General features: G+C 50.5%; 1 protein-coding gene across 2 annotated transcripts; it reads left to right on the plus strand.

Moving 5' to 3' along the window:
* The first annotated feature begins 9,036 nt into the window (after positions 1 to 9,036).
* Gfi1b (growth factor independent 1B transcriptional repressor) lies at positions 9,037 to 21,621 on the plus strand. Of its 2 annotated transcripts, none has more exons than XM_032901856.1 (7): positions 9,037 to 9,146; positions 15,746 to 15,867; positions 16,254 to 16,391; positions 17,137 to 17,408; positions 18,226 to 18,363; positions 19,520 to 19,685; positions 20,883 to 21,621. In XM_032901856.1, the coding sequence occupies exons 2-7, from the start codon at positions 15,768 to 15,770 to the stop codon at positions 21,059 to 21,061; spliced, it is 993 nt and encodes a 330-aa protein (XP_032757747.1). In that variant the 5' UTR covers positions 9,037 to 9,146; positions 15,746 to 15,767; the 3' UTR covers positions 21,062 to 21,621. The 2 variants fall into 2 exon arrangements, with proteins under 2 accessions (XP_032757747.1, XP_032757745.1); XM_032901854.1 differs by having other exon boundaries at positions 9,063 to 9,146; positions 19,421 to 19,685; positions 20,883 to 21,618.
* Positions 21,622 to 23,066: the final 1,445 nt, after the last annotated feature.

Genomic DNA, 23,066 nt, shown 5'->3' on the forward strand with positions numbered 1-23,066 from the left:
CCTCCTGCAGTCTCAGGGTGAAATTCCTCAGAGTCTCTTAGGACAATGCAAAGGCGGAAGTCACTGGAAGTTTATAGAGCAGTAACCAAATGCCAGGTGCTTCATTAATGATCAACCCACCATGTAAATTCACACAGCTTGCCTGATTGGTCCTAGGCCAACACCGTCTGCCCTGTCCTCCTGTCTTCCTCTCCACCCCACCCCCACCCATCCCTCCACCCCCAGCTACCAAGGTTTCTCTTGGACATTCGACTAAAGGGAAAAAGGTCAGAGCGTGAGTGTGCAGTCAGCTGCCAGTTAAGTGAGCTGAGAGCTGACTACAGTTCAACCTTCTGATGACACCCATGGGAGCATCATCCCGTCTCGCTCTGCAGATGCTAAGTCTGAGGCCTATTCATCACCATGTGCCTCCAGTGTGGGTCAAATCCAGCCATAGTATGTAGTCCACACACTGCAGCTGGAGGCCAGTGGCAATTTACATTTAGTAGACTGAGATGTCAAGATTACAGGCAATAAAACAAAGGCCTCCAGAAAGGAGGTGAGAAGGGGTGGGGGGTGGGGCACTTCTCTGCCCTTGCTGTTTCTTAGGAGCCAAGTGCATTGCTTCCTCTCAGAGCTGTCCAAACACCTGGCTAAGTCTACTTGAGACAAGAAAGGTTGATTTCCGCTCAGGGTACCCGTCCATTGCAGCAGGGAAGATGGCTTGAAGCAGCTGGTCACACTGCACCTGCAGTCAGAAAGAACACTGGTGCCCAGCTTATCTCTCATTCTTACTCAGTTCAAGACCTCAGCCTGTGGAATGGCACCCCCTCATATTCAGGGTGAGGTCTTTCCACGTCATTTAACCCAGGCAAGATACTCCCTTACAGACACACCCAGAGGTCTTCTGGCTAATTCTAGATTCTGTCATATTGACAACACTAGGTAACCCAGCGGGTTTCTCATGGAACCTCAGTTTCCCCCTCAAGGTTGGCAGCTTGCCTGACCCCTCCCTGAAATAACCAGACAGGCTCCTCAATCTCATCCCAGCCAACAGCTCTCACTGGCCTCCTGTAGCAGCAAGCTCCATCCGCTCTGCCCTGAGTTACGACACACACATGCTAACTGGCAAAGGACAAGAGTCCAGAGTTCTTGCCATCTCACGTCCAGACAGCTCACTTGACTGTAAAACGTCAGGTGATGCCCAGTGGTGGTGACACACATCTTTAACCCCAGCACTTGAGAAGCAGAGGCCAAGTCTTCGAGTTCAAGTCTACAAGAGCGAGTTCCAGGACAGCCAGCACCACACAGAAAAACTCTGTTTTGAGCAAACAAAACAAAACAGAATCAGAAATGGCATTCCTTGAGGTGAGGGCGTATAAGGCATAAACAGAGGGAATTTTGGGTAAAAGTCCTGCATGCTCTTGTGATGCCCACCCATGGAGCCCATGCTCTCTCTCCCTTGGTAAACACCACACCTGGCCTTGCACACTGAGCATCAGAACAAGCCTTCAGCTGTGTATGTGTGTGGCACGGCTTCAATATTCTTAAGGAAAATCCACAAATTTTCTGGATTCCAACGTAAGCCATTATGGGGAAGGGTGAGACAGGGTTCTCAACAGTCTTCCTAAACCCAGAAACAGGAGGCTGGAGAGATAGCTCAGTGGTTAAGAGCATTGACTGCTCTTCCAAAGGTCCTGAGTTCAAATCCCAGCAACCACATGGTGGCTCACAACCATCTGTAGTGGGATCTGATGCCCTCTTCTGGTGTGTCTGACAGTGTACTCATATATAATAAACCCAGAAACAGGTTGCTGGAGGTGTCGAAGGAATGATTTGAACACTGCTACCCCCACACTGCTCTTTCTCCCCACCATGTCCAGTAGACCAGGGGTTCACCCTATGCTCTTTCTCAGAATGTTGCCTCATGGCGGGGTTGGAGGACTTTGAAAAGCTGTTTCTCCACCTTGGGAAGATTCTTCTAGCCACATGGCTACCCAGGCAAATGTCAGTAATGATAAGGTTGAACTGAAGCCACTACACTCACATATGATGGGCGAAAGACATGGAGAGAGAGGCATGGAGAGGAGGAGGAGGAGGAGGATTGGAAGGGGGGAGGCAAAGAAAGGAGACAGGGTGAGAGAAAAGGAAAAGGCACGGAAATTAAAAAGAAATTAACATTAAAAATATCAATAAAGAGGCAAATTTTAGATCCTTATTTCTATTCGTTTGTATATTATTATGATTCAAACGGTGCCTTTAAATTATTTTTGTTCAACGAAAAGGAGGAGAGAGTGCCACCGTGTGGCCACATAGTAAATTGCTTCTCTAGGAGCTAGAGTGCTCACTCGGGTCGGGCTGACCCTGGAAAGAAGCCTAGGCTTGGAAGAGGCCACAGACCCCCATTCCCACCCCTCCACCTGACCCCCCTTCCCATCCTCCCACTCCCACCCACGGTCGAGTCCAGGTCTTCTCCTCTTCTCTGCCTACTACCCTGATCTTGCACTTCAGGCCGTGCATGCAAATGGGTGTTTTCCTAGCACCAAAATACATAGAGAAAGATAAACCCCAGATTCAACGGAAGCCTCACAGATGGCAAGGGCCACCTGGCCTAGTCTTGGGTTCCTCCTCTTCTGTGTGCAAGTGTGAAGGCCAGGGGATCGTGCTGAGTGTCTTCTTCAGTGGTTCTCTGTGTTTGAGACGGGAATCTCTCTTTGGGCCCGGAGCACACGGATTGGCTAATCTGTCCGGTCGATGTGCCCCCGAGATCTTACTGAGTCTGCTTGGCAAGTACTGGGTCACAAGTGCATGAAGCCGTGCCTGGCTTTTTACATGGTCCTGGGAACCTGAACTCAGATCTTGACGCTGTGCCACAAGCACTTTACCCACGAGCCATCTCCCCAACCTTTCTACTCAGTACCCCTTCTTAAACTGTGAGTCAAACTGCACAGTCGAAGAAGTGAGGTCATGGCTATGATTATCTGATCCTATAGTTCTTAAGCCTTCTGAACTGGTCTATTAAAGGATATAGAAGAATCTGGAGCTTGAAGCCACAGATTCCTGAGAACGCCATGTGTAGAGTTTATTGAACCATTCTGAAGAGAAAGGAGCAGAGATGAGCTTAAAGACACAAACGAGGCAGAGACAAGAAAAGGATCAGCCCCACAACCGAGAAGACTTGGCTCCAGGGAGATAGCTCAGTGGTTTGTTTAAGTGCCTGTCCCAAGCTTGACAGCTTGGGTTCAGTCTCCTGGACCACATGGTGGAAGGAAAGGAGCGACACCCACAAGTAGCCCTCTGACCTCCACACAGATGCCATGGCAAGTGTTTACCCACTCAATAGATAGATGATAGATAGATAGTTGATAGATAGATAGATGATAGATAGATGATAGATGATAGATAGATAGATAGATAGATGATAGATAGATAGATGATAGGATGGATGATGGATGGATGGATGATAGATGGATGGATGGATGGATGGATGATGGATGGATGGATGGATGATAGATGGATGGATGATGGATAGATGGATGGATGCATGGATGATGGATGCATGGATGGATGATGGATGGATGGATGCATGGATGGATGGATGGATGGATGATGCATGGATGGATGATGGATGGATGGATGATGGATGGATGATGGATGATAGATGGATGGATGATGATGATGGATGATAGATGGATGGATGGATGGATGATGGATGGATGGATGATGGATGATGGATGGATGGATGGATGATGGATGATGGATGGATGGATGGATGGATGGATGGATGGATGGATGGATGATGGATGGATAGATGATGGATGGATGATGATGGATGGATGATGGATGGATGGATGGATGGATGATAGATGGATAGATAATAGATAGATAGATAGATGATAGATGGATAGATGGATGATAGATAGATGATAGATGGATAGATAGATGATGGATAGATAGATAGATAGATGGATGATAGATGATGGATGATAGGATAGATGATGGATAGATGGATGGATGATGGATAGATGATAGATAGATAGATAGATAGATAGATAGATAGATGATAGATGGATGATAGATAGATGATAGATAGATGATAGATAGATAGATGAATGGGAGCAAGACAGACAGACAGAGAGAGCCTTTTCTCTATGCAGATCCTGGGTATTGAACTCCGGTCACTAGACCTGTGTGGTATGTGACTTTTTCCACTGAACCATCTCAACAGCCCCACATGTGTATTGTATGTCTGTGCGCATACACACACTCCTCCACCACCACCACCACCACCACCGTCGTCGTCGTCATCATCATCATCATCATAAGTAAATAAATAAAACAATTTCCTAAAGAGAAGCCTTCTTTGTCTCTTTCCTGGGATAATAGGCAAGACCTCACCTATCAAAAGCTCCAACTTGGAAATATGCAAATTCATTTGAAAGGAGGGCACCTGACCTGAGACTATCGCTGAAAGATCCTGTGTGGAAAAGCAACTGCCCCAGGAAGTGTTGTCTGAGGTTTGCTCCCCAAGACGCAGGGAACAGACCATAACCCAGGCTCGCAGTGGAATGTGGCCTTGTCATTCACAGGGTGCTAACTCTGCAGATGGGCCAAAGGGCAGGAGTTGTGGGGTCACAGAGCCACTGAGACCGGGAAAAGGCATTCACCTCTCTCTGCTTCCAGCGAGAGGCTGCTTCGTGCAAACCTTCCTTCATTAAGTGACCCTCTTCCGTGTTTTGCCACACAATGAGAAAAGTAATCTAGACAACGAAGGCCGCTGAGAATCCAGATCGTATCTCGATAGTAGCGCCTGCATCCAACCGGATCGGGGCGGAACGTGATCAGTGGCGGGACGTGGTTGTTAGGCTAGTGTTAGTTAGGGCGGGAGACGCTGCCCAGCAGCTAAGGACACCTGTTGCTCTAGCAGAAGACCCAAGTTCAAGTCTCAGCACCTACATGGTAGCTCAGAACCACCTGTAGCTCTAAGGGACTTGATGCTTTCTTCTCATGTCCGGAGGTACTAGGCTTGGACAGAGTGAGCATACATACTGTTTGCTTTCAGACCCCACCCCAGACAAGAGACTGAGGTGCATATTTTACATAGCAAAGCATCCCTCCAGGTTTTACCAGCATTCCTCAGTCCCTACCTGGCATAGCCTGCCCTCAACTCTGCCTTCCCCCTCAGAGGTTGTTTACTATACAATCCAGACATTTTGGTCTCTCCCTCGATCTCCTCTCTCTACCACTGCACCCTTTCTCTCTTTCTCCCCACCCCCAACTTCTCTCTTCCCATGGTGACTTCCCTGGTCTCATCAGTCCTTGGGGTTAGTGAACTCACTGGAGAGCAGCTTCCCAATAAACCTGCGTCTAATCTGGCTTGGGTTGGCTCACTTCGACAGCAGAGAAATAATTTATCACATATCTTCAGGCAAAACACTCAAACACAGGGCTGGAGAGATGGCTCAGCGGTTAAGAGCACCGACTGCTCTTCCAGAGGTCCTGAGTTCAATTCCCAGCAACCACATGGTGGCTCACAACCATCTGTAATGAGATCTGATGCCCTCTCCTGGTGTGTCTGAAAACAGTGACAGTATAATCATATAAATTAAATAAATCTTTTTTTAAAAAAAAAAAACACTCAAACACATGAAATCAATAAATCTAAAACAACTTTTAAATAACTTGTATTGAGTTTCTGCAACTGGCGTCTGAAATCCAGTTGTTATCTGACAGAGTGCTGACATTGTGGAAGACACTGACTGCTAAGCTCCGACATGTACACTTTGGGCCCACAGGTAAAGGGAAATCAGGGGCAGCCTTTACATGCCCCTCCCTGGCTTTGTTTCCTCTGTCCTCACTGGGCTCCCCTGGATTCAGTCTTTCACTTGAACTTGGCTGTGGCCAGTTCCCCTGACTTCCTGGCCTCTAGCTCTCTGTCTGTGATGTTTCTCTTCTCAGTCTCTCCTATCCGCTCAGGCATCCATTTAGAGGCCACTTCCTGGGGACTGGAGAGATAATTCAGTGTTTAAGTGCACTGGCTGCTCTTCCAGAGGACCCAGGCTTGATTCCTAGCACCTAAGTCACGACCCTCTGTAACTCCAGACCAGGGGAATCTGACGCCCTCTTCTGACTCCAGCCAGTACTGCATGTTCACAGTGCACAAGCTTATGTGCAGGCAAAAACCCATACGCATAAAATAAAGTAATAAACAGAAGTCACTTCTTTCACTGGACACCCCACACACACACACATCTGGGTCCACGCTCCAAAGTTCTGTGCCTACACTGCATTTCCATCGCAGCGCTTGTCACTCCAAACCATGAGTTTCTTTCAGATTGCTCTGCCCAACTCACAGGCCAGGACCGACATGGCTCCTTATCTAAAACCTGCTGTGGTCTAAATATGCTCTTCTGAGATTCACATTGGAACATGAGATCAAAACTGATGACAGTGGAGGTGATCTTTTAGGAGGGAACTGGACCAGGACGTCTCTGGTTTTCTCATCCATGGCTTGGTGCTGCTGTAGATGGGGCTGTGAGGGGCTGGAAAGATGGCTCAGTGGTTACGGATGCCTGCTGCTTTTTCAGAGGACATGAGTCTGGTTCCCAGCACTCACCACTCACGTCAGGCAGCTCACGGCTGCCTTTAACTCCAGCTCTAGGGGTCTGACACTCTCTTCTGGCCTCCGTGGGTGCTGAGTGTGCGTGCAAACACTCAAATGCATCTACATTCGTATACATAAATAAAAATAAAATATTTAAAAGGTGGGACAAAAGCATTCCTTTAGTCTTCTGTCATTTGCCCTGTATGGTCACAGCCTTATAAGGTGTTTATCGGGCTGGAGAGATGGCTCAGCTTAACCAAGAGCACTGACGCTCTTCCAGAGGTCCTGAGTTCAAATCCCAGCAACCACATGGTGGCTCACAACCATCTGTAATGAGATCTGATGCCCTCTTCTGGTGTGTCTGAAGACAGCTACAGTGTACTCACATACATTAAATAAATAAATTAAAAAAAAAATAAGGTGTTTATCCCTACAGCCATGTGAGAGGGTACAACAGGAGCTCCTGTTAACAGACCTTGACCAAGCACAGAAAAGAGAGGAGGAGAAGGAGGAGAAGGAGGAGGAGGAGGAGGAAGAGGAAGCACCTCATTTAAGAGCTGCTGAATAAGCGAATGAATGGCCATGTCTCTGGAGGCATTGAGCCCTTAAGGACGAAACGAAGGCACAGCCTCCATGACTGACCACTTACAGAAGCAGTGTTGGCTCCAGAGGCCAGCTAAGGTGGCTTGGTCCAGGGCTGTGTCGGCTTGTCATGCCAAGTGGGGGTCCTGGTATGAAGGGGCTGGTACCCTGGCCACTGCTCTCCCAAAGAAGGGGGGTCATAGCTTAAAAGAGACCTGGGTCTGGGGTCCTTCAGTGGTGGCAAGCCCCACCCCTTCTCTAGTGTGACCACAGCTTCAGAGCCACTGTTCAACTGGCTGTCCTGCATGGCAGCCTGAGGCCAGGCTTCAGGCAAACGATTGTGCATTCAGAAAGTGAAAGCTTTGGTAAGGTTATGGGGAGGGAAGGGGGGTGACCACCATTAAAGATGTCAACAGAGGAGGATTTGAATGAGACGTGGCTCAGCGGGAAAGACAGCAAGTGTAAGTGTATGTGACAAGAAATGGGGGCTGGTCCCTGTCAGGGAAGGGTTTTAAATGTCCTAAGTATGGTCTATTAAGTTTTCTGCATAATGGCTTAGTTCCTACCGAGCACTGGCTGGCAACATGTGCCATCCAAAGAATATTCAAGATTTTCCCTGTCTCTTTTATAAAGAGAGAACAAGGGGCTGGATGTAGCTGTCTCCTGTCCGTGGCCACCAGTTGGGACCTGTATCCTTGGTGTTCTGTGTACCCCTGGGGAATCTTTTGTGGCCTCCGGCCACTGCCACAGGGTTGGCCCCTCAGCAGAAAGGCCTCAGAGGAAACGTCTCTTTTCTCTACCCTTCGAACCTTGGACTGCAGTTCCAATTGGGGCTTCCTGTCCCCACGTTTGTTTTCTTTATGAAGGAAATGTAAAATCTCTCCAGTCCTGGCTGCAAGAGCATGCAAATCAGCTAACAGTGCTGTTTGGTGGAGTCTCTGTATGCAAAACCTCTTGGAATAAATCAGTCATCTCCAAACGGGAGGAGGCCAAGGGGCAGAGGAGGATGAAGAAAGTGGGGACCACGGAATGGGGCTCTGCTCAAATGGGTGAAATGGCCCATGCTGGCCTGGGTATCCAGAGGGGCCCCCATGGACCTCTTTGTCTCTTTTGCTGCCACTAGATGGCAGCACACGCCAGCCCTAGTACTTGGCATTCAATCTGTACTTGGACTTCACCAGGCACAGGGGCCAAGGCCCCCAAATTCACTACCTTACTTTTTTCTGTTCTTCTCCTCTGCCTGCCTGCAGTTCTACCGGCCTGTGGTTGTCTTGGGGAAACTCCTTTTTTTTTTTTTAAATGAGTTCAGTGGGAGATGGAATCTTGTTGGTTATGGGTGATCTGTACTGACCCAGGATCCAAGAGCTTTAATGCACAGGGGCCCCTCTGATGTCCTGTGATGCTGGAAGCCAGGAGAGGAGGGGCAAAGGAAGAAAAAGAGGAAAGAGAATGAGGAAAGGAAGGAAAGGGGGAAGAAAAGGAGGAAGGATGGGGAAAGAAGAAAAGAGAAAGGGGGGAGAGGAAGAGAGGGAAGGAAGGAAGGGAAAGAAGGAAGGAGGAAAGGAAGCAAGGGCCAGCTCCTTCCCACAGCCCCCCGAAGTCAAGGGACTATAAGTAAACGCTTGACTTTTAAATTTTAAATTTTAATAAGTTAACTACTCCTTTTCACCCAAATGCTACTCAAAGTTTCTGGAGAAAATTCCAGTGGGTTAGAAGCTTCTGTGAAGTTTTGATAAGCAAATGTGGCTGCACTCGGGCGCCCTGGTCATTGGCTGACGCTGCAGCCGCCAGATTTTGACACAAATAATCAGATTGAAAATCAGGGAGGGGAACAGAAGAGGGGGGAAAACACAGAAACGAAAAGGAGAAGTGTCTGTTTGTGCAGAGACTCATAAAGTTGACAGAGCTGAGAGCAGTCAGCGTGGAGGTTCTCGGCTCTCAGGACTCGGGCAGAACTCAGGAGAGGGACAGCTCCCTGACGGTGAGTGCCGCCAGACCGGTGCCGGCTGGGCTCCGCTGAAGAGTTTCTGTCCTGGTTCCCAAGGCAGGGAGGGTGTCTGCTTCCCTTTATGGTGAAAGGAAGAATACTGTGATAGTCTCTCTTCTGGACGCAGTGCTCATCACCAGGGGAGGAAAGGAGGAAGGAACACGGGCCAGACTGAGATGCCCCAGGATAGCGCAGGAATCGCGCTTTCCCTCCTGTGAATTTTGTAGACGGTTACGCTTCATTTTCACCCAGATACAATCCTCTCTCTCTCTCTCTCTCTCTCTCTCTCTCTCTCTCTCTCTCTCTCTCTCTCTCTCTCTCTCTCTCTCTCTCTCCTCTCTCCTCCCCCCCTCCTCCCTCCTCCCTCCTCCTTTCTCTCTTTCACACACACACACACACACACACACACACACACACACACACACACACACACACACGGCACTTTTCTAGGGGCACCAGAGGGACCCAAATCGGTGTCTCCCTGAACCAGAACTGCCCTCTGCCAGGAACTCAGAAGGAATTGGTGTCTCTGACAACCTCAAAAGTTCCTGGAAGCACCGGGGAGTCAGACACCCTCTCCTAAGGAATTCACTGAAGGGAAGTGACAAGGTGAGGCGGACCAGCCTCTGGGAAGCACAGGATTATGGAGGGGAGACAGTGCCAGGGGTTCTTGGCTCTTTTTACCTAGAGGAAAAGGTGAGTTTGAGTCGTGGGTTTCTTAGAAACCAGGGCTCATCGAAGCAATGCCCACAGATGCTGTGGTCTGTGTGAGTCCTGAGAAAGCCAGCATCTTTGTGAGACTACTGTGGGGAAAGTCAAGGGACCTCTGGCTGTGGGGTCCAGCAGCCTGGGTGCTGGTAGAGCTGAGCCTACCCACCTGTGCTCCTCCAAGTCCTGCAAAGTCCTCCACCAGGAGAGAGGTAACGTTTTGATTTAGGGGGTCAACCTGTAGAAAGTTTGGGAGAGTCAGGCAGTTCTGGATGATTTCGGTCTGACTGATGGAATCACCCCAGTGGTAATCGCCATTCCTGGCACCTCAGAAAAGGTGGATGCAGGTCCCCCCTAGAGGTTCTGGGGAGCAGATCGCTCAAGGTCTCCCTTCACTGGGACCCAAAGCACGCTCCCAGGCAGAAATAGCAGGAGGCTCCTACGTTTGAAGGTGTTTGCGTTGGTTCCTTTCTGGTGGCAATCCCAGCCACGGCGGGGTGGGGGTGAGGGTGCTCTGCTCTTGGTATAGACAAGTGCAGACAATGTTTTGTTTGTTTTGTTTCCATCAAGGTAAAATATGTCCATGAAATTGGCCATTTTTTGCTTTTGAGTTGTGTGGTGTTCTTGTGTGTGGGCATGGGATTCAGAGTCTACCACAGACGTACACTCCCAGGTCCCCAACTCCTTTCTTCTCTCCTTTTACACTATGTAGCTTTTTTTTTTTTTCTTTTTTTTCAGAGCTGGGGACTGAACCCAGGGCCTTGCGCTTGCTAGGCAAGCGCTCTACCACTGAGCTAAATCCCCAACCCCCACTATGTAGTTTTTAAAAAGACCCTTAATTTCCGCTCCCACCCCCTAGCACTGTGTCTTGAGCTGCATCTCCAGCTCCTTTCTTCTTTCACTTCATTATTTTTTAATCTCTCCTTTCTGTTTTTAACTTAAGATTACTCTATCATTAACTAGGCCTGGAGATGCACGCCTAGAGCCTCAGCACTTGGGAGACAGAGACAGGTGGAGCTCTGTGCGTTTGAGGCTAGCCTGGTCTGCACGGAGAGCTCCAGAATAGCTAGCGTCCCTTAGAGATACTCCGCCTCAGAAGAACTACAAAAAGTGCTGTTGTTTGTTTGTGTGTGTGTAAGAGAGATGCAGGGCGCACATGCCATGGAAGACACGTGGAGGTCAGAGAACAACTTTTGGAGTCCATTTTCCTTCTGCCCTGTGGGTTCTCAGGACAATACAAGTCATCAGGCCTGTGTGACAAGTGTTCCGCTCATTAAGATAGCTCACTGACCCACTTTCTCCTCTGTTTGACCAGGCTGGCCCAGAACTCATGGGCTCAAGCAATCCTCCTGACTTCTTCCCAAGCATCCAGGACTCCAGATGCTTGCCCCATATGCCGAGCTCATCATAAGAGCTGTCCATTAGCGATTGAGTAGATTCATCTTGTTCAACCATGGTCACCACTGATCCCCAAGGCCGTGTCCATTTGTGAAACTCAGACGCCACACCTATTGACCAATTCTGTTCCTCTGCCCCAGCCCCGCTAACCTCAAATCTACTCCAGTCTGTGAGTTTGCCTATTTTGCACAACTAGATATTTGGCCTTCTGTCGCTAGCTTATCTTGCTCCCCATGTTTGAGGGGTTCATCATGCCACGTATGCTGGAATTTCCTTCCATTGGAAGTCTGAATCCTATTGCGTGCTTTGGCCTGGCTCTCCCTTTGCTTATCCATCCTGCCTCGGCCGACTTCTGCACCTCTCAGCTCTTGAGGATGGTGTTGCTGTGGATGTCGATGGTCAGAGTCTCTGAACTCTGTGCTTCTCTGTGCTTTGGTGTACACCAGAGGTCATTGTTGACTTTATGTGCTTATTGGTGGTGCTGGGGATTAGACCCTGGGCCTCGCACATGCGGGCCACTGACTTGAGGCCCCCTAAGGTCACCCAGGCTCCTGGCTGTGTCTCCGTGATGTGACTCTGCAGCTTGTTTGTTACCTCCCTCCCTTTTGTCCTTACACATAAGGAAGTCCAAAGGGTCCCCTGAAGCTGACCCTGAGAATCAACCCAGTCTTGCCCAACCCTCCTGAAAAGGGAACCTAACTGGCCAGTGTCTCAGGCAAGGTAGGTCAGTCCCCAGCTGAAGGTCAGCAGATTGTACACGGGATTTTAGAGTAAAGGGGAAGTTTAGAAATCTCTCAGCCCAACCGTCTCCTCCGAGAGATAGGAAAACCAAACCCAGGTTAGCGGTGCACGCGGTCACAGAATCAGACTCATCCCCCGGGGGCTGCACAAGATGCCTGGAGTCAGGAAAACCTGGCGAGCCCACTATGCTCACAACCTGGGAGTACAGGATGCTACAGTCCTCCAGGCAGCCCCAGGATGGAAGGTTTATAAAGGATGCTGACAAGGGGCCTCTTTCCGGCGGCCAGATACCATCACTCTCTGTTTATGAAGAAATCCCAGTGTCTTTCACAATCTCTGCCTGAGCTCTTTCTCAGAATGGTCCATGTGAATCAAAACCGAGTGGTTGCTAATTAACTACATTACAGGTAATGGTTCCTCTTTCTTTCCTCTTTCTCTCTCTCTCTCTCTCTCTCTCTCTCTCTCTCTCTCTCTCTCTCTCAACTCAGCTAACAAAGACCAAAAGGAAATTCTCTGGGTACAGTTGGCTACTGTAGGCTTGGGGGTCTGACGAAGTGTCAGCTATCCTGCCCTAGAAGGGCAAGGATAGAGCTAAGGCAACCCAATGGGAGGAAGCCAGAAACCCAGGACCTCTTTCTTCCTGTTGTAAGCATAATGCATTCAGTAAGTGCTTATGAATATAGGAGGTGCTGATCCTGTGCTGCTCTGGGTTTGGGTCAGTGACCTAGCGTCGTCTTTAACTGGACCACGGGCAAAACTGCCTTTAAGGAAATCTGTTCTTTTCTACTTTCCACATGACGCTGTTAGGACCCTGTGTGGAATCTTTGGGGATCAGGGGGAAAAGACCCCTTGTTCCTAGCTCCCACTTTCTTTTGATACTATGATCTACACCAGTGGCTACTGTGAGGAGCAGAGATCGGTGTGGTGGGGGTTAGAGAGGTGGGTCAGGAATCAAATCCAAGCAGGACAGTAGCCCTGGGCCTGGCTCTGTCCTGACCTCTGAGTCAGCATCCTCTCTAAGCCTTGAGATCCCCACCTGCAACCCGAGGACACTTCCTACTTCCCTGTACTCAATGCACGAGTACAGCAGCCACCATGGCTTGTTTTCCTCCTTGATGTACTGCGTAGTGACTGTCTCAGTGAGGACCTGACATGAAAGGCCTGGAATAGCCTGTGGCACATGGACCACACTGAACAAATAACCTTTGTCCCAGTGCTGTGAGTATGGAGGTCCTGGGCCTAGACATATGCATGCACTCTCCTTCCCCTTGCTCAGGATTAAGTCCCTCAAATGAAAGGTTGGGGAGATTTGGGGACTGGGGTGGGAGGGAGAAGGCCAGGAAGGGAGGGGGCAGGGGAGGAAGGCTGGCCCTGGAAGATAAGGTCGTGGCCCGTGGCCGCTGTGTGTACCAGGATGAGCAGAGGCCCTTCCAATCCTTTGTGTAGAGAACTAAGAATCTGTCAGTGGAAGAGATCCAAGAGGCCAAGTCCCATCCTTCATTTTAGAGTTCAGAGAACGGAGGGCATTGAACTTATGGCAGTTCTCTGGTTCATCCTAAGAGGGCACCTGCTGGATTGAGCCTAGCCTCCCTGCTGGCCCCTTCAGCTCTTCCTCAGCCTGTGGAGAGGCCGTGTGATAGCTCAGCCTAGGTGTCTACCATGCACCTTACATGTTCCCCACAATGACTGACATTGAATCAGGCCCCCTCCTTAGTGATCTAAATATAGGCCTCACAGCAAGAAGTGCTGGACCTGTCTACACTGCAAAGAGCCCCAACCACCGATACTCCCCAGCAGGCCTCTGGGCCATAGGGCAAGTGGACGTAAGGCCTCTCCTGCCTGGTTTTGGTTCACCCCCTGGGACAGAGGTGACTCAAGCACCCTTGCCACAAGGCTAAGTAAACTCCAAGCTGTCTTTCCTAATCTTGCCTCCATCCTGGTCTGAGCTAAGGTCTTATCACCTAGCCTTCACTGTTGTTCAGAGGCAGCCAAATCCTTTTTCCCGCCTTTGCTGGGCGTATCATAGATGCAGCCTTCGGTGAGTGGCTGGTCCTGGGTGGGGCTGGGAGGAGTCTGAGCTTTGGCCTGAACAGTCTGGAGTATGGGGAGGATAAAGGACACCAAGGGGCCTCTCTGTCTCCCAGGACCATGAGAACACTGCACAGACTGGGACACTAGGATAGGAGTCACTAGTGGGAGAGCAACCACATGCCGTCTTAGAGGACTCGGCAGGAGACATCTAGGGAGGTCAGCATGGTTCCCGCCTTGTGAACTGGGCGGATCCTTTGGCTCATTCGGACCTCCAGTTCTCTCCCAGTCCCTGACTAAGAAGTTAAATGATGATGTCCACCACTGGAGTTGACGGACATTCACCTCTCTGTGTCCATCCACAAGGAAACTGAACCACCAGATGAAGTGGATGGGTCTCCTCAGGCTTCTTTCCACGATTAACAGACAGAAATCCCCACCATTTCTGGAGAGCCGGCTGCAGGCTTAGGCTCCCACCTGCAGGGCAATACCGGCTTCAATTAAGTCTCTACTTGCCTCACTAGCCTCAAGCACCTTTAAGCACTGCCCCACCCCCTCAACCCCTGCTACGCATGGGCAGTGAGAACCTGGGTTGCTCGCCAGCATTCCAGGCTGGATAGCACAGCACACCTTAAAGTAAAGGAAACTGGCCCGGAGAAGTGAGGAGTCTGCCCAGATTGAACAACGGGCAAGTTGAGGAACTCCGCTCAGGAGCTTCTTTGGGCGGGGGTGGGTATTTTGTTGTTTGTTTTGCTTTGTTGAGACAGAGTCTCACTATACTTGTCCTGGTTGGCCTGGAACATGCTCTATAGACCAGACTGACCCTGAACTCAGGGAGATCCACCTGCCTCTGCCTCCCGAGTGCTGGGACTAAAGGCATGCACCACCACACCTGGCTTCTCCATGAGCTTTTAATCTAAAAATCTAAGCTCAGAATGTGTAGTCTCGTAAGCGTGTCAGTCTGGTTCTCAAGAACAACTTTTTAAATTTGTTGTCTGGGGATGGGTTTCAGATAGCCCAGGCTGGCCCTGAACTCATATCTTGCTGAGGATGACTTTGAACTGTTGCATCCCCTGCCCCCACTTCCCAGGAGCTGGGGTTATAAAATTGTGCCACCGTAACTGGTTTTCTGCAGTGCTGGGGATGTAGCACGTAGCACTCCACCGACTGAGCGGCACCCCAGCCCCTCAAGTACAACTAACTGGGGTCCGCATGTGCCTGCTTCAGGGGTTCCAGGTCTATCTGTCCTCCTTTCTCTTTCCCAACACAGTCCAGGCTGACTCAAGTTTCTAAGGATGAGTATACTCTGCCTGTGACTAATTCGTCATTCTGGGGGGAGGGGCACACGGTCAAAGTCAAGATGTCAGTATGTTTGGTTCCTTCTGGAGGTTCCTAGAAAAATCAGTTCATGGATCTCTCTGAGCTTTTGATAACGGGAAGCAGCCCTTAGCGTCCTGAATCTTAGAGGCATGTCTCTATTCCCTGCTTCTAATGCACAAGCAGGTCTCTCCGCGCCCAGCCCACCCAGGGGCACTGGTCATTTGGGGAGCAAGGCCGATCTTCGGGCACGTCCTAACTTGATGTGATATTCACAGGTGCCAGGTGGATGTAAACCTTTGGGGAATGTTCTACAAACCAGCATGGGATAGCGTGTCATTGTTCCAAAGGAATGATACTTGTCGATCTTAGCCACTCCCATTCCCTCCCATCCCCCACAGGTGCGGAGCACACTCTGAAAAAATGCCACGGTCCTTTCTAGTGAAGAGTAAGAAGGCGCACACCTACCACCAGCCCCGAGCACAGGGCGATGACCTGGTCTGGCCTCCTGCCGTAATTCCTGGTGAGTCTGCGCTTGGGCTATGGCCCACCCCACGCCTACTCGGCACTGTCTCGATGATGCTATGGCATCTCTCCTGCGTCTCTTAGCTGTCGCTGAGTGAATGAATGACTAAGTGCATATGTGAATGAATGAAATAAACACTCGTCTCCTCTGGCCTGTGGAGTTCTGGGAGCATCGGATTTGGAGCCGGGGAGGAATTATGGCTCTGACTGAGGTCTGAAGTCAGGGTGCTCTGGGTTCTCACACCTCTCCCTGTCCCAGCAGAGGTGTGAGCAGCAGCAGGCTGGTGTCCCTGGGTCCCCTCTCCCTGGAAATATGGTGCCCCTTGCTCTCCGCAGGCATTCCAGAACTGATGGTGGTGACTCTTGGGTCTTGTCTCCTCACAGTGGCAAAGGAACATACCCAGAGTGGCAGCCCTGTTCTCAGCACACTGCTTCCAAGCCAGACCTTGGACTGGAACGCAGTCAAACAGAAGCAGGAGATGCTGCTGAACCAGAGCCTTCCCAAGATGGCCTCAGCCCCAGGTACCCCGCCAGGGTCTCCTCTGTCTCCTCCAGGTGCCAGAGAGGAAAGTGGCGGGCTCTGTGGTAGCCCTTCTTAGGGTCATGAGGTTGGGGAGCATCAGTTGCTAGACGCCATGTGGACTCTCAGCTTCTGCTGGGCACGTCCAGACTAGCATGAGGAGTTCTGTGTGTGTGTGTGTGTGTGTGTGTGTGTGTGTGTGTGTGTGTGTGTGTGTGTGTGAGTGTGTGTGAAGCAGCTGCAAGGTCCACAGGGCAGTGGCCTGGTGGTCCCCCGGGGGATGGAGCTGAAACTGCAGTGAAGACTCACCAATGGTACACAGTCAGGCTGCACATTGGAATCCTCAACAGGAGGTCACCAGGGGAGATAGACCACCAGGGCACACAGAGAGTTCTAGAACAGCCAAAGCCATGTAGAAAGACTCTGTTTAGAAAGAATAAGAAAGAAAGAGAGGAAGGGAAGAAAAGAAGGAAGGAAAGAAGGAAGGAGAGAGAGAGAGAGACAGAGAGAGAGGAGACAGAGACACAAAGAATCTACTGGTGGCAGTTAGGAATATTCACTGATCTTCCAAGACCTGAGCATCACAAGGCAGCTTACAGTTGCCCGTGGCTCCATCTGTGGAATCCAGCACCCTCTTCTAGCCTCTAAGGGTACCCTCATGCACATGGTGCACACACAGGTACAACATACATTAGAGAGCTGAAGGCGAATCCTTAAAATAAGTCATCCGCACATGTCTTTGTACAGAGGGGCCTCACGTGACATCCCAACCCCAGGATGGGGAATCGCCACTCTCCGAGTCGCCCCCTTTCTATAAGCCCAGCTTCTCTTGGGATACGCTGGCCTCCTCCTACAGACACAGCTACCAACAGACCCCCTCCACCATGCAGTCAGCTTTCCTGGAGCGCTCCGTGAGGCTGTACGGCAGCCCGCTCGTGCCCAGCGCCGAGTCCCCCTTGGACTTCAGCCTCCGTTATTCTCCGGGCATAGACACTTACCACTGTGTCAAGTGTAACAAGGTAAGCAATGGGCATGGGTGGCATGTGCGCCCTGCTCAGCACCCCTTCTCTCTAGGACGCTGGGCCCTGCTATTATTCATGGTTGGATTGTCCCTGTGCTTACAATCTTGAGGCCATGTTGGATTCAGACCATGCCCTGACTGTCTTACCTTTGCTTGACATGAATAAGATCTTGGGGGATAGAGAGAGGTTGAGACACCTGCCCCAGCCCACAAGGAGATATCAGCAACAGCATCTATGTGGTTCTAGCTAGCTCCGGCATTCTTATTTTTTTGAGACAAGGTCTCGTGTAGCTCAGGCTGGACCTGAGCTCTTTTTACAGCCAAGGATGATCTTGAATTCTTTTTTTTTTTTTTTTTTTTTTCAGAGCTGGGGACCCGAACCCAGAGCCTTGCGATTTCTAGGCAAGCGCTCTACCACTGAGCTAAATCCCCAACCCCTTGAATTCTTAATCCTTCTCCCTTCACCTCCTAAGTGTTAGGATTGCAAGTATGCACCACCACAACTGGGTTTTCCTGGTTTTACGCAGTGCTAGGGCCCCGTGTGCAATATGAGAGCACTCTCTCATGTTATCAGGTCATTCAGCCTCCAGATGGGCATGGAGGGACCTTCTGGCCCCCTCCGCAGCCCCCATTTTATAGACAGGAAAACTGCCACAGAGAGGTAAGAGACTCCCTGGGATATGCAGCAGAACAGCAGAGCCACCAATGAGGTGCCCCTTCTCCAGCTCCATCCTGCTCTGAGCTAGGCCCACGGCCAGGATAACCACAGACCTGCCCTCCTCCTTCTGGGGACCTGACTCTTTGCTCTGCCTCAGGTGTTCTCCACCCCTCATGGGCTAGAAGTGCATGTCCGCCGCTCTCACAGCGGAACCCGGCCCTTTGCCTGTGACATCTGTGGCAAAACCTTTGGCCACGCTGTGAGTTTAGAGCAGCACACGCACGTGCATTCCCAGGTGAGCAACTGACAAAGGCTGAAGGGGACACAGGCGGGTTGGGGCAGGGAGTGGACTCTCTCCTTGCCTCCCTGGGTCTGTGTCTCCTAACATACCGGGTCTCTGATTGGTTTGAATGGCTTCACATCTAGTTGGAAGGAACTGGGGTTTTAGCGGTGGGAGCTGGAGTGTGTCTATGAGGAAACCATCTATGCTCTGGGTAGCCCCGCAGCCATCCTCAATTCTTAGTTTTAGAGTTCAATTTAAATGCATATCTCACCCCTGATCGCTGTCTGTGGGGACCCATTCCTTTCCAAAGCGGATCAGGTATCTAAGCAGCACTCTGCCTGCTTTGAGAAAGGTCACAGGCCAGATAGAAGTGGGTTACCAACACCCGGGGAGGTGGGAAAGGTGGCGGGATGTGACCCTAGGCGCTTCCCTCCCTCAGCAACAGGCGGGAGCTGGCTCTGTCCTCTACTTCCCAGCCTCTCACAGCCCAGCCAGGACATGGCTGGAACTGCCCCAGTGCAAGAGATGAAGAAACCAACACCAGAAATGGCTGCCCCCAAAGCATGTGGCTGCTGGGCTGGTGGGGGCGGGTCTCAGTTGGTAGCGTGCTTGCCTGGCGTAAGTGAAGTCCTTGGTTCGAGCCCTAACACCAGATGAACCCGGAATGGCCTGTGCCTATAACAGCACTCAGGAGGTGCAGGCAGGAGGGTCAGAAGCTCAAGGTTATCATTACCTACAATAATAAGTTGTTCATGGCCAAGCTGGACTACACAAGAGCTTGTCCTAACTAAATTGAGGCAGCATGTCACCAGCTAAGAGGAACTCACTCTGTGTTCCCGGTGAATCCCTGAAAAACTTCCATTAGCTGTTTCATCAGTCAGTCAACAAACACCCTGAGGCTGATTTTGGGTAACATACTGAGAGAGGCACAGGGAAAACATCTCATAGGAAGCAAGTCAGACCCCAAGCCTCAGGCCATGCTGAGGAATCAGGGATAGGGGTGGGGTTCTTCCTGCTCCTCTGGACCCCTGTTCTTGAGGCCACCCCAACGGAGTGTCCTCTTTCTCAGGGTGTCCCAGCCAGGTCCAGTCCCGCGCCCAGCTTGGCTGTCCCGGGCCTCGAGGCCCCACCTGCACCTGACCCCCCAAGGCCTCGTTTCCCCCGGCAGGAGCGTAGCTTCGAGTGCCGGATGTGTGGCAAAGCCTTCAAGCGCTCATCCACCCTGTCCACCCACCTGCTCATCCATTCGGACACTCGGCCCTACCCCTGCCAGTTCTGTGGGAAACGCTTCCACCAGAAGTCGGACATGAAGAAACACACCTACATCCACACAGGTGAGTGAGCGCCCACGCTGAGCCTGAGGAAAGGCCGTATGATCTCCTGCCTGGTTTCTAGGCAGCCCACCATTTACAGAGGTCCCCCTGAGGAGGGTCTGTAGGACTGGGCAATCACTCGCTATAAAGAAACACTGGCAAGAAGCCCAGCCAGCAAGGGCCTGAGGGCAGAAAGAGGCCAGCATGGGGATTCATTCACCCTGCCGTTCACTCTGTCCACTGGACAGAGTGCTTCTTTGGGTCAGCCCTTGCACAGCCATAGTGATCTATTGAGAATCAAGAAGGGCCTGTGCCAGCTTGGACAGGCTGAGAAATGGAGAAATCCAGAGAAAGACCGTACCAGTTACCTGACATATCATTGTGACATAGATGCCTGACAAAGGCGGCTTAAGAAAAAGGGTTATTGTACCTCACAGTTTGAGATGAAGTCCATCATGGCAAGATGGCTCAGTGGTAGGAGCACGAGGCAGCTGGTCACATGGCTTTCGGAAGGTGTCAGCCATATTTAGGGTGAGCCTTCAGTTAGCCCAATCCAGAAAATCCCTCAGTGACATTCCCAGCAGTGTGTCTCTTGGGTGACCTTAAGTCCCATCAAGTGGACGGTGTTGACCATCAGAAGGGCATTTTGCTTGTTTGCTTTCTTGCTTATTGAGACAAATTCTCATGTAACCGAGGCTAGCCTTGAAGGTAATATGTAGCTAAGGCTAACCTCAACCTCAAACTTGCAATCTCTGCCTCTACACATTTTCTTTCTTCCTTTCTCTCTCTCTTTCTTTCTTTTTTTTTTTTTTGTGTGTGTGTGTGTTGTTGTTGTTGTCATTGTTGTGTTGGTTTGGTTTGGTTTGGGGATATTTGGGTTGGTTTTTGTTGTTGTTGGTTTTTTTTTTTTTTTTTTTTTTTTTTTTTTGTTTTTTTTTTTTTTTTTTTTTTTTTGTATTTTTGGGGACAAGATTTCTGTGTAGCCCCAGCTGTCCTGAAATTCACTCTGTAGACCAGGCTGGCCTCGAACTCAGGGATCAGTCTGCCTCTGCCTCCCGAGTGCTGGGTTCAGAGGCATGGACACCACACTTGACTATTTCCCCCACTTCCTAAGGATGGCCATAAAAGAAGCACAATATAGAATGAGTGTGTGCAGGGCGGTGGCTGCAGGCCTAGCACTGCCACCTGCCCCTACCCTGCTGTCTGTCCCTCCCCCAGGTGAGAAGCCTCACAAGTGCCAGGTGTGTGGAAAAGCCTTCAGTCAAAGCTCCAACCTCATCACCCACAGCCGCAAGCACACAGGCTTCAAGCCCTTCAGCTGTGAGCTGTGCACCAAGGGCTTCCAGCGCAAGGTGGACCTGCGACGTCACCGTGAGAGCCAACATAACCTCAAGTGAGACTACTGGCCAGCCTGCCCCGGTATGTCTCGCCTGAAGGCCAGTCTCATGATTCCAGTCCGGATCCTCAGGCCACCTGGAAGCAGCCCCGCCCACGAGCCTCTCTGCTTCCTTCGAGACTGGGTGACCTCCACCAAGCCATGCCTCTTCTCTGACTGCAGCGGGTGTAGGAGTCAACTCCGGCCTTTCGGAACTGAAGCAGTCACAGATGTGCTCTGGTCACTGCCGCTGCCAGAGCATAGAAAGAAGCAACAAAACTCCGTGGGCAGAGATGGCAAAAACAGGCAAGAGCCAGGCTCCAAGAAGCCCTCTTGCTTGCTTCTCTGCGACTGGTGAATGAATTTTTAGGGATTCTCTTTCTGCCTGCCAGTCAGAGTTGTCCCCTGCCCTATAGGTCTGGCACCCCTCTGCTTTGGCTAGATGTACTGGCTGTCCCTCACCTCTGACCACATTCATCTGCCCACTGGGAGTGGCTCCACGGGTGAGCCACCAGGCTGTGAAAGCAGGAAGCCTGCCCGCCCGTCGATGTCAATAATAAAGATGAATTTGTTTGCGTGTGACCCTGTTTGTAAAGGGCCTACTAGGCACCAGGACTGCCTGAGGACTTGAGGGCCTTGACAAGGAGCTAGCAGAGAAGAACCATGACAGGTGTTCAGGAGGACAGGCCTAGAGCTGCTGCGGGCAGTTGTCAGGCTCCAGCTGCAGCTCGAAGGGATCCCAGACTTCATTAGTGTTGCCTTGTGGGTGTGGCAGAAGTGGTTAAGTTGAGGCTGACTCGCTGTGTGACTTCACGTGGGGCTCTGAACCTCTCTGGAGTTCAGCTTCATTGAGCTACACTGTAATCACAGCAGTCCCGTCCTGGTGGGGATATTGGCAGGATTCTGTGAGATTACCCATGGAAAGCAGTGCACACAGCAAGCCCTCAGTATTCTTCTTTAAAGTCCTGCCCCACCAACAAGGGCATGCCAGTGCCACCTCCTCCATGAAGCCAGAGGTTCTCTCTTCTGACACTAAGCTATTTGTATCCCATGTCCATGATCCAGGAGCTGCTTACAGTCCTCTGTAGACAGTTTTGGCCTTGGTGAAAGGCATAGACATGAGTGTTTACATACATTTTCTCCAGTCCATACAACCCTCCACAAGGCACATTGTCCCATTTTACAGATGAGACAACTGAGGTTCACAGAGCCCAGCTTCCTGGAGATGAGAAGGTATTCAGAAAAGAAATTCCATGGGCTTGGCTATAGTAATGGTACAGTGCTTGCCTGGAATGTGTGCAGGCTTGGGTCAATTCCTAATACTAAAACCCAAAGAATTCCATTGTCTTCAAATGGCTTCTTTACAAAACACAATTTAACCCCATGTGGTGTGTATTTGTCTCATGTGTGTATGTGTGTGTGTGTGTTTCCATATGTGTGTGCATGTCTGTATCTATGTCTGTGAGTGTGAGTGTGTGTTTATGAGTGTGTGAGTGTCTGTGTGTGTGTGTCTGTGTCTCTGTGTGTGTCTGTGTGTGTGTCTGTGTCTCTGTGTGTGTCTGTGTGTATGTGTATGTGTGTGCATGTCTGTGTGCGTGTTTGTGTCTCTGTGTGTGTGTCTGTGTGTGTGTGAGTGTGTGTGAGTGTGTGTGAGTATTGTGTCTATGTGTGTCTGTGCGTGAGTGTGTGTATGTGTATGTGTATACATGTGAGTGTGTATGAATGTGTGTGAGTCTATGTGTGTCTGTGTATGTCTGTGTCTCTCTGTGTCTGTGAGTACGTGTGTGTCTGTGTGTAAGTGTGTGTGTCAGTGTGTATGTGTGTAAGTGTGTGTGTTTGTGTCTCTGTGTGTGTCTGTGTCTCTGTGTGTGTGAGTGTGTGTGAATATGTTTCTCTGTGTGTGTGTGTGTGTGTGTGTGTGTGTGTGTGTGTGTGTGAAATTCTGCACCTCTCAGGTAAGAAGATAAAGTGTGAAGGTAGTGATTAGTCTGAACCTACATGCATTATGTGCACACTCTTGTGCACAC

The sequence above is a fragment of the Rattus rattus genome, chromosome 5 (assembly GCF_011064425.1).
Source record: "Rattus rattus isolate New Zealand chromosome 5, Rrattus_CSIRO_v1, whole genome shotgun sequence".
NCBI lineage: Eukaryota > Metazoa > Chordata > Mammalia > Rodentia > Muridae > Rattus > Rattus rattus.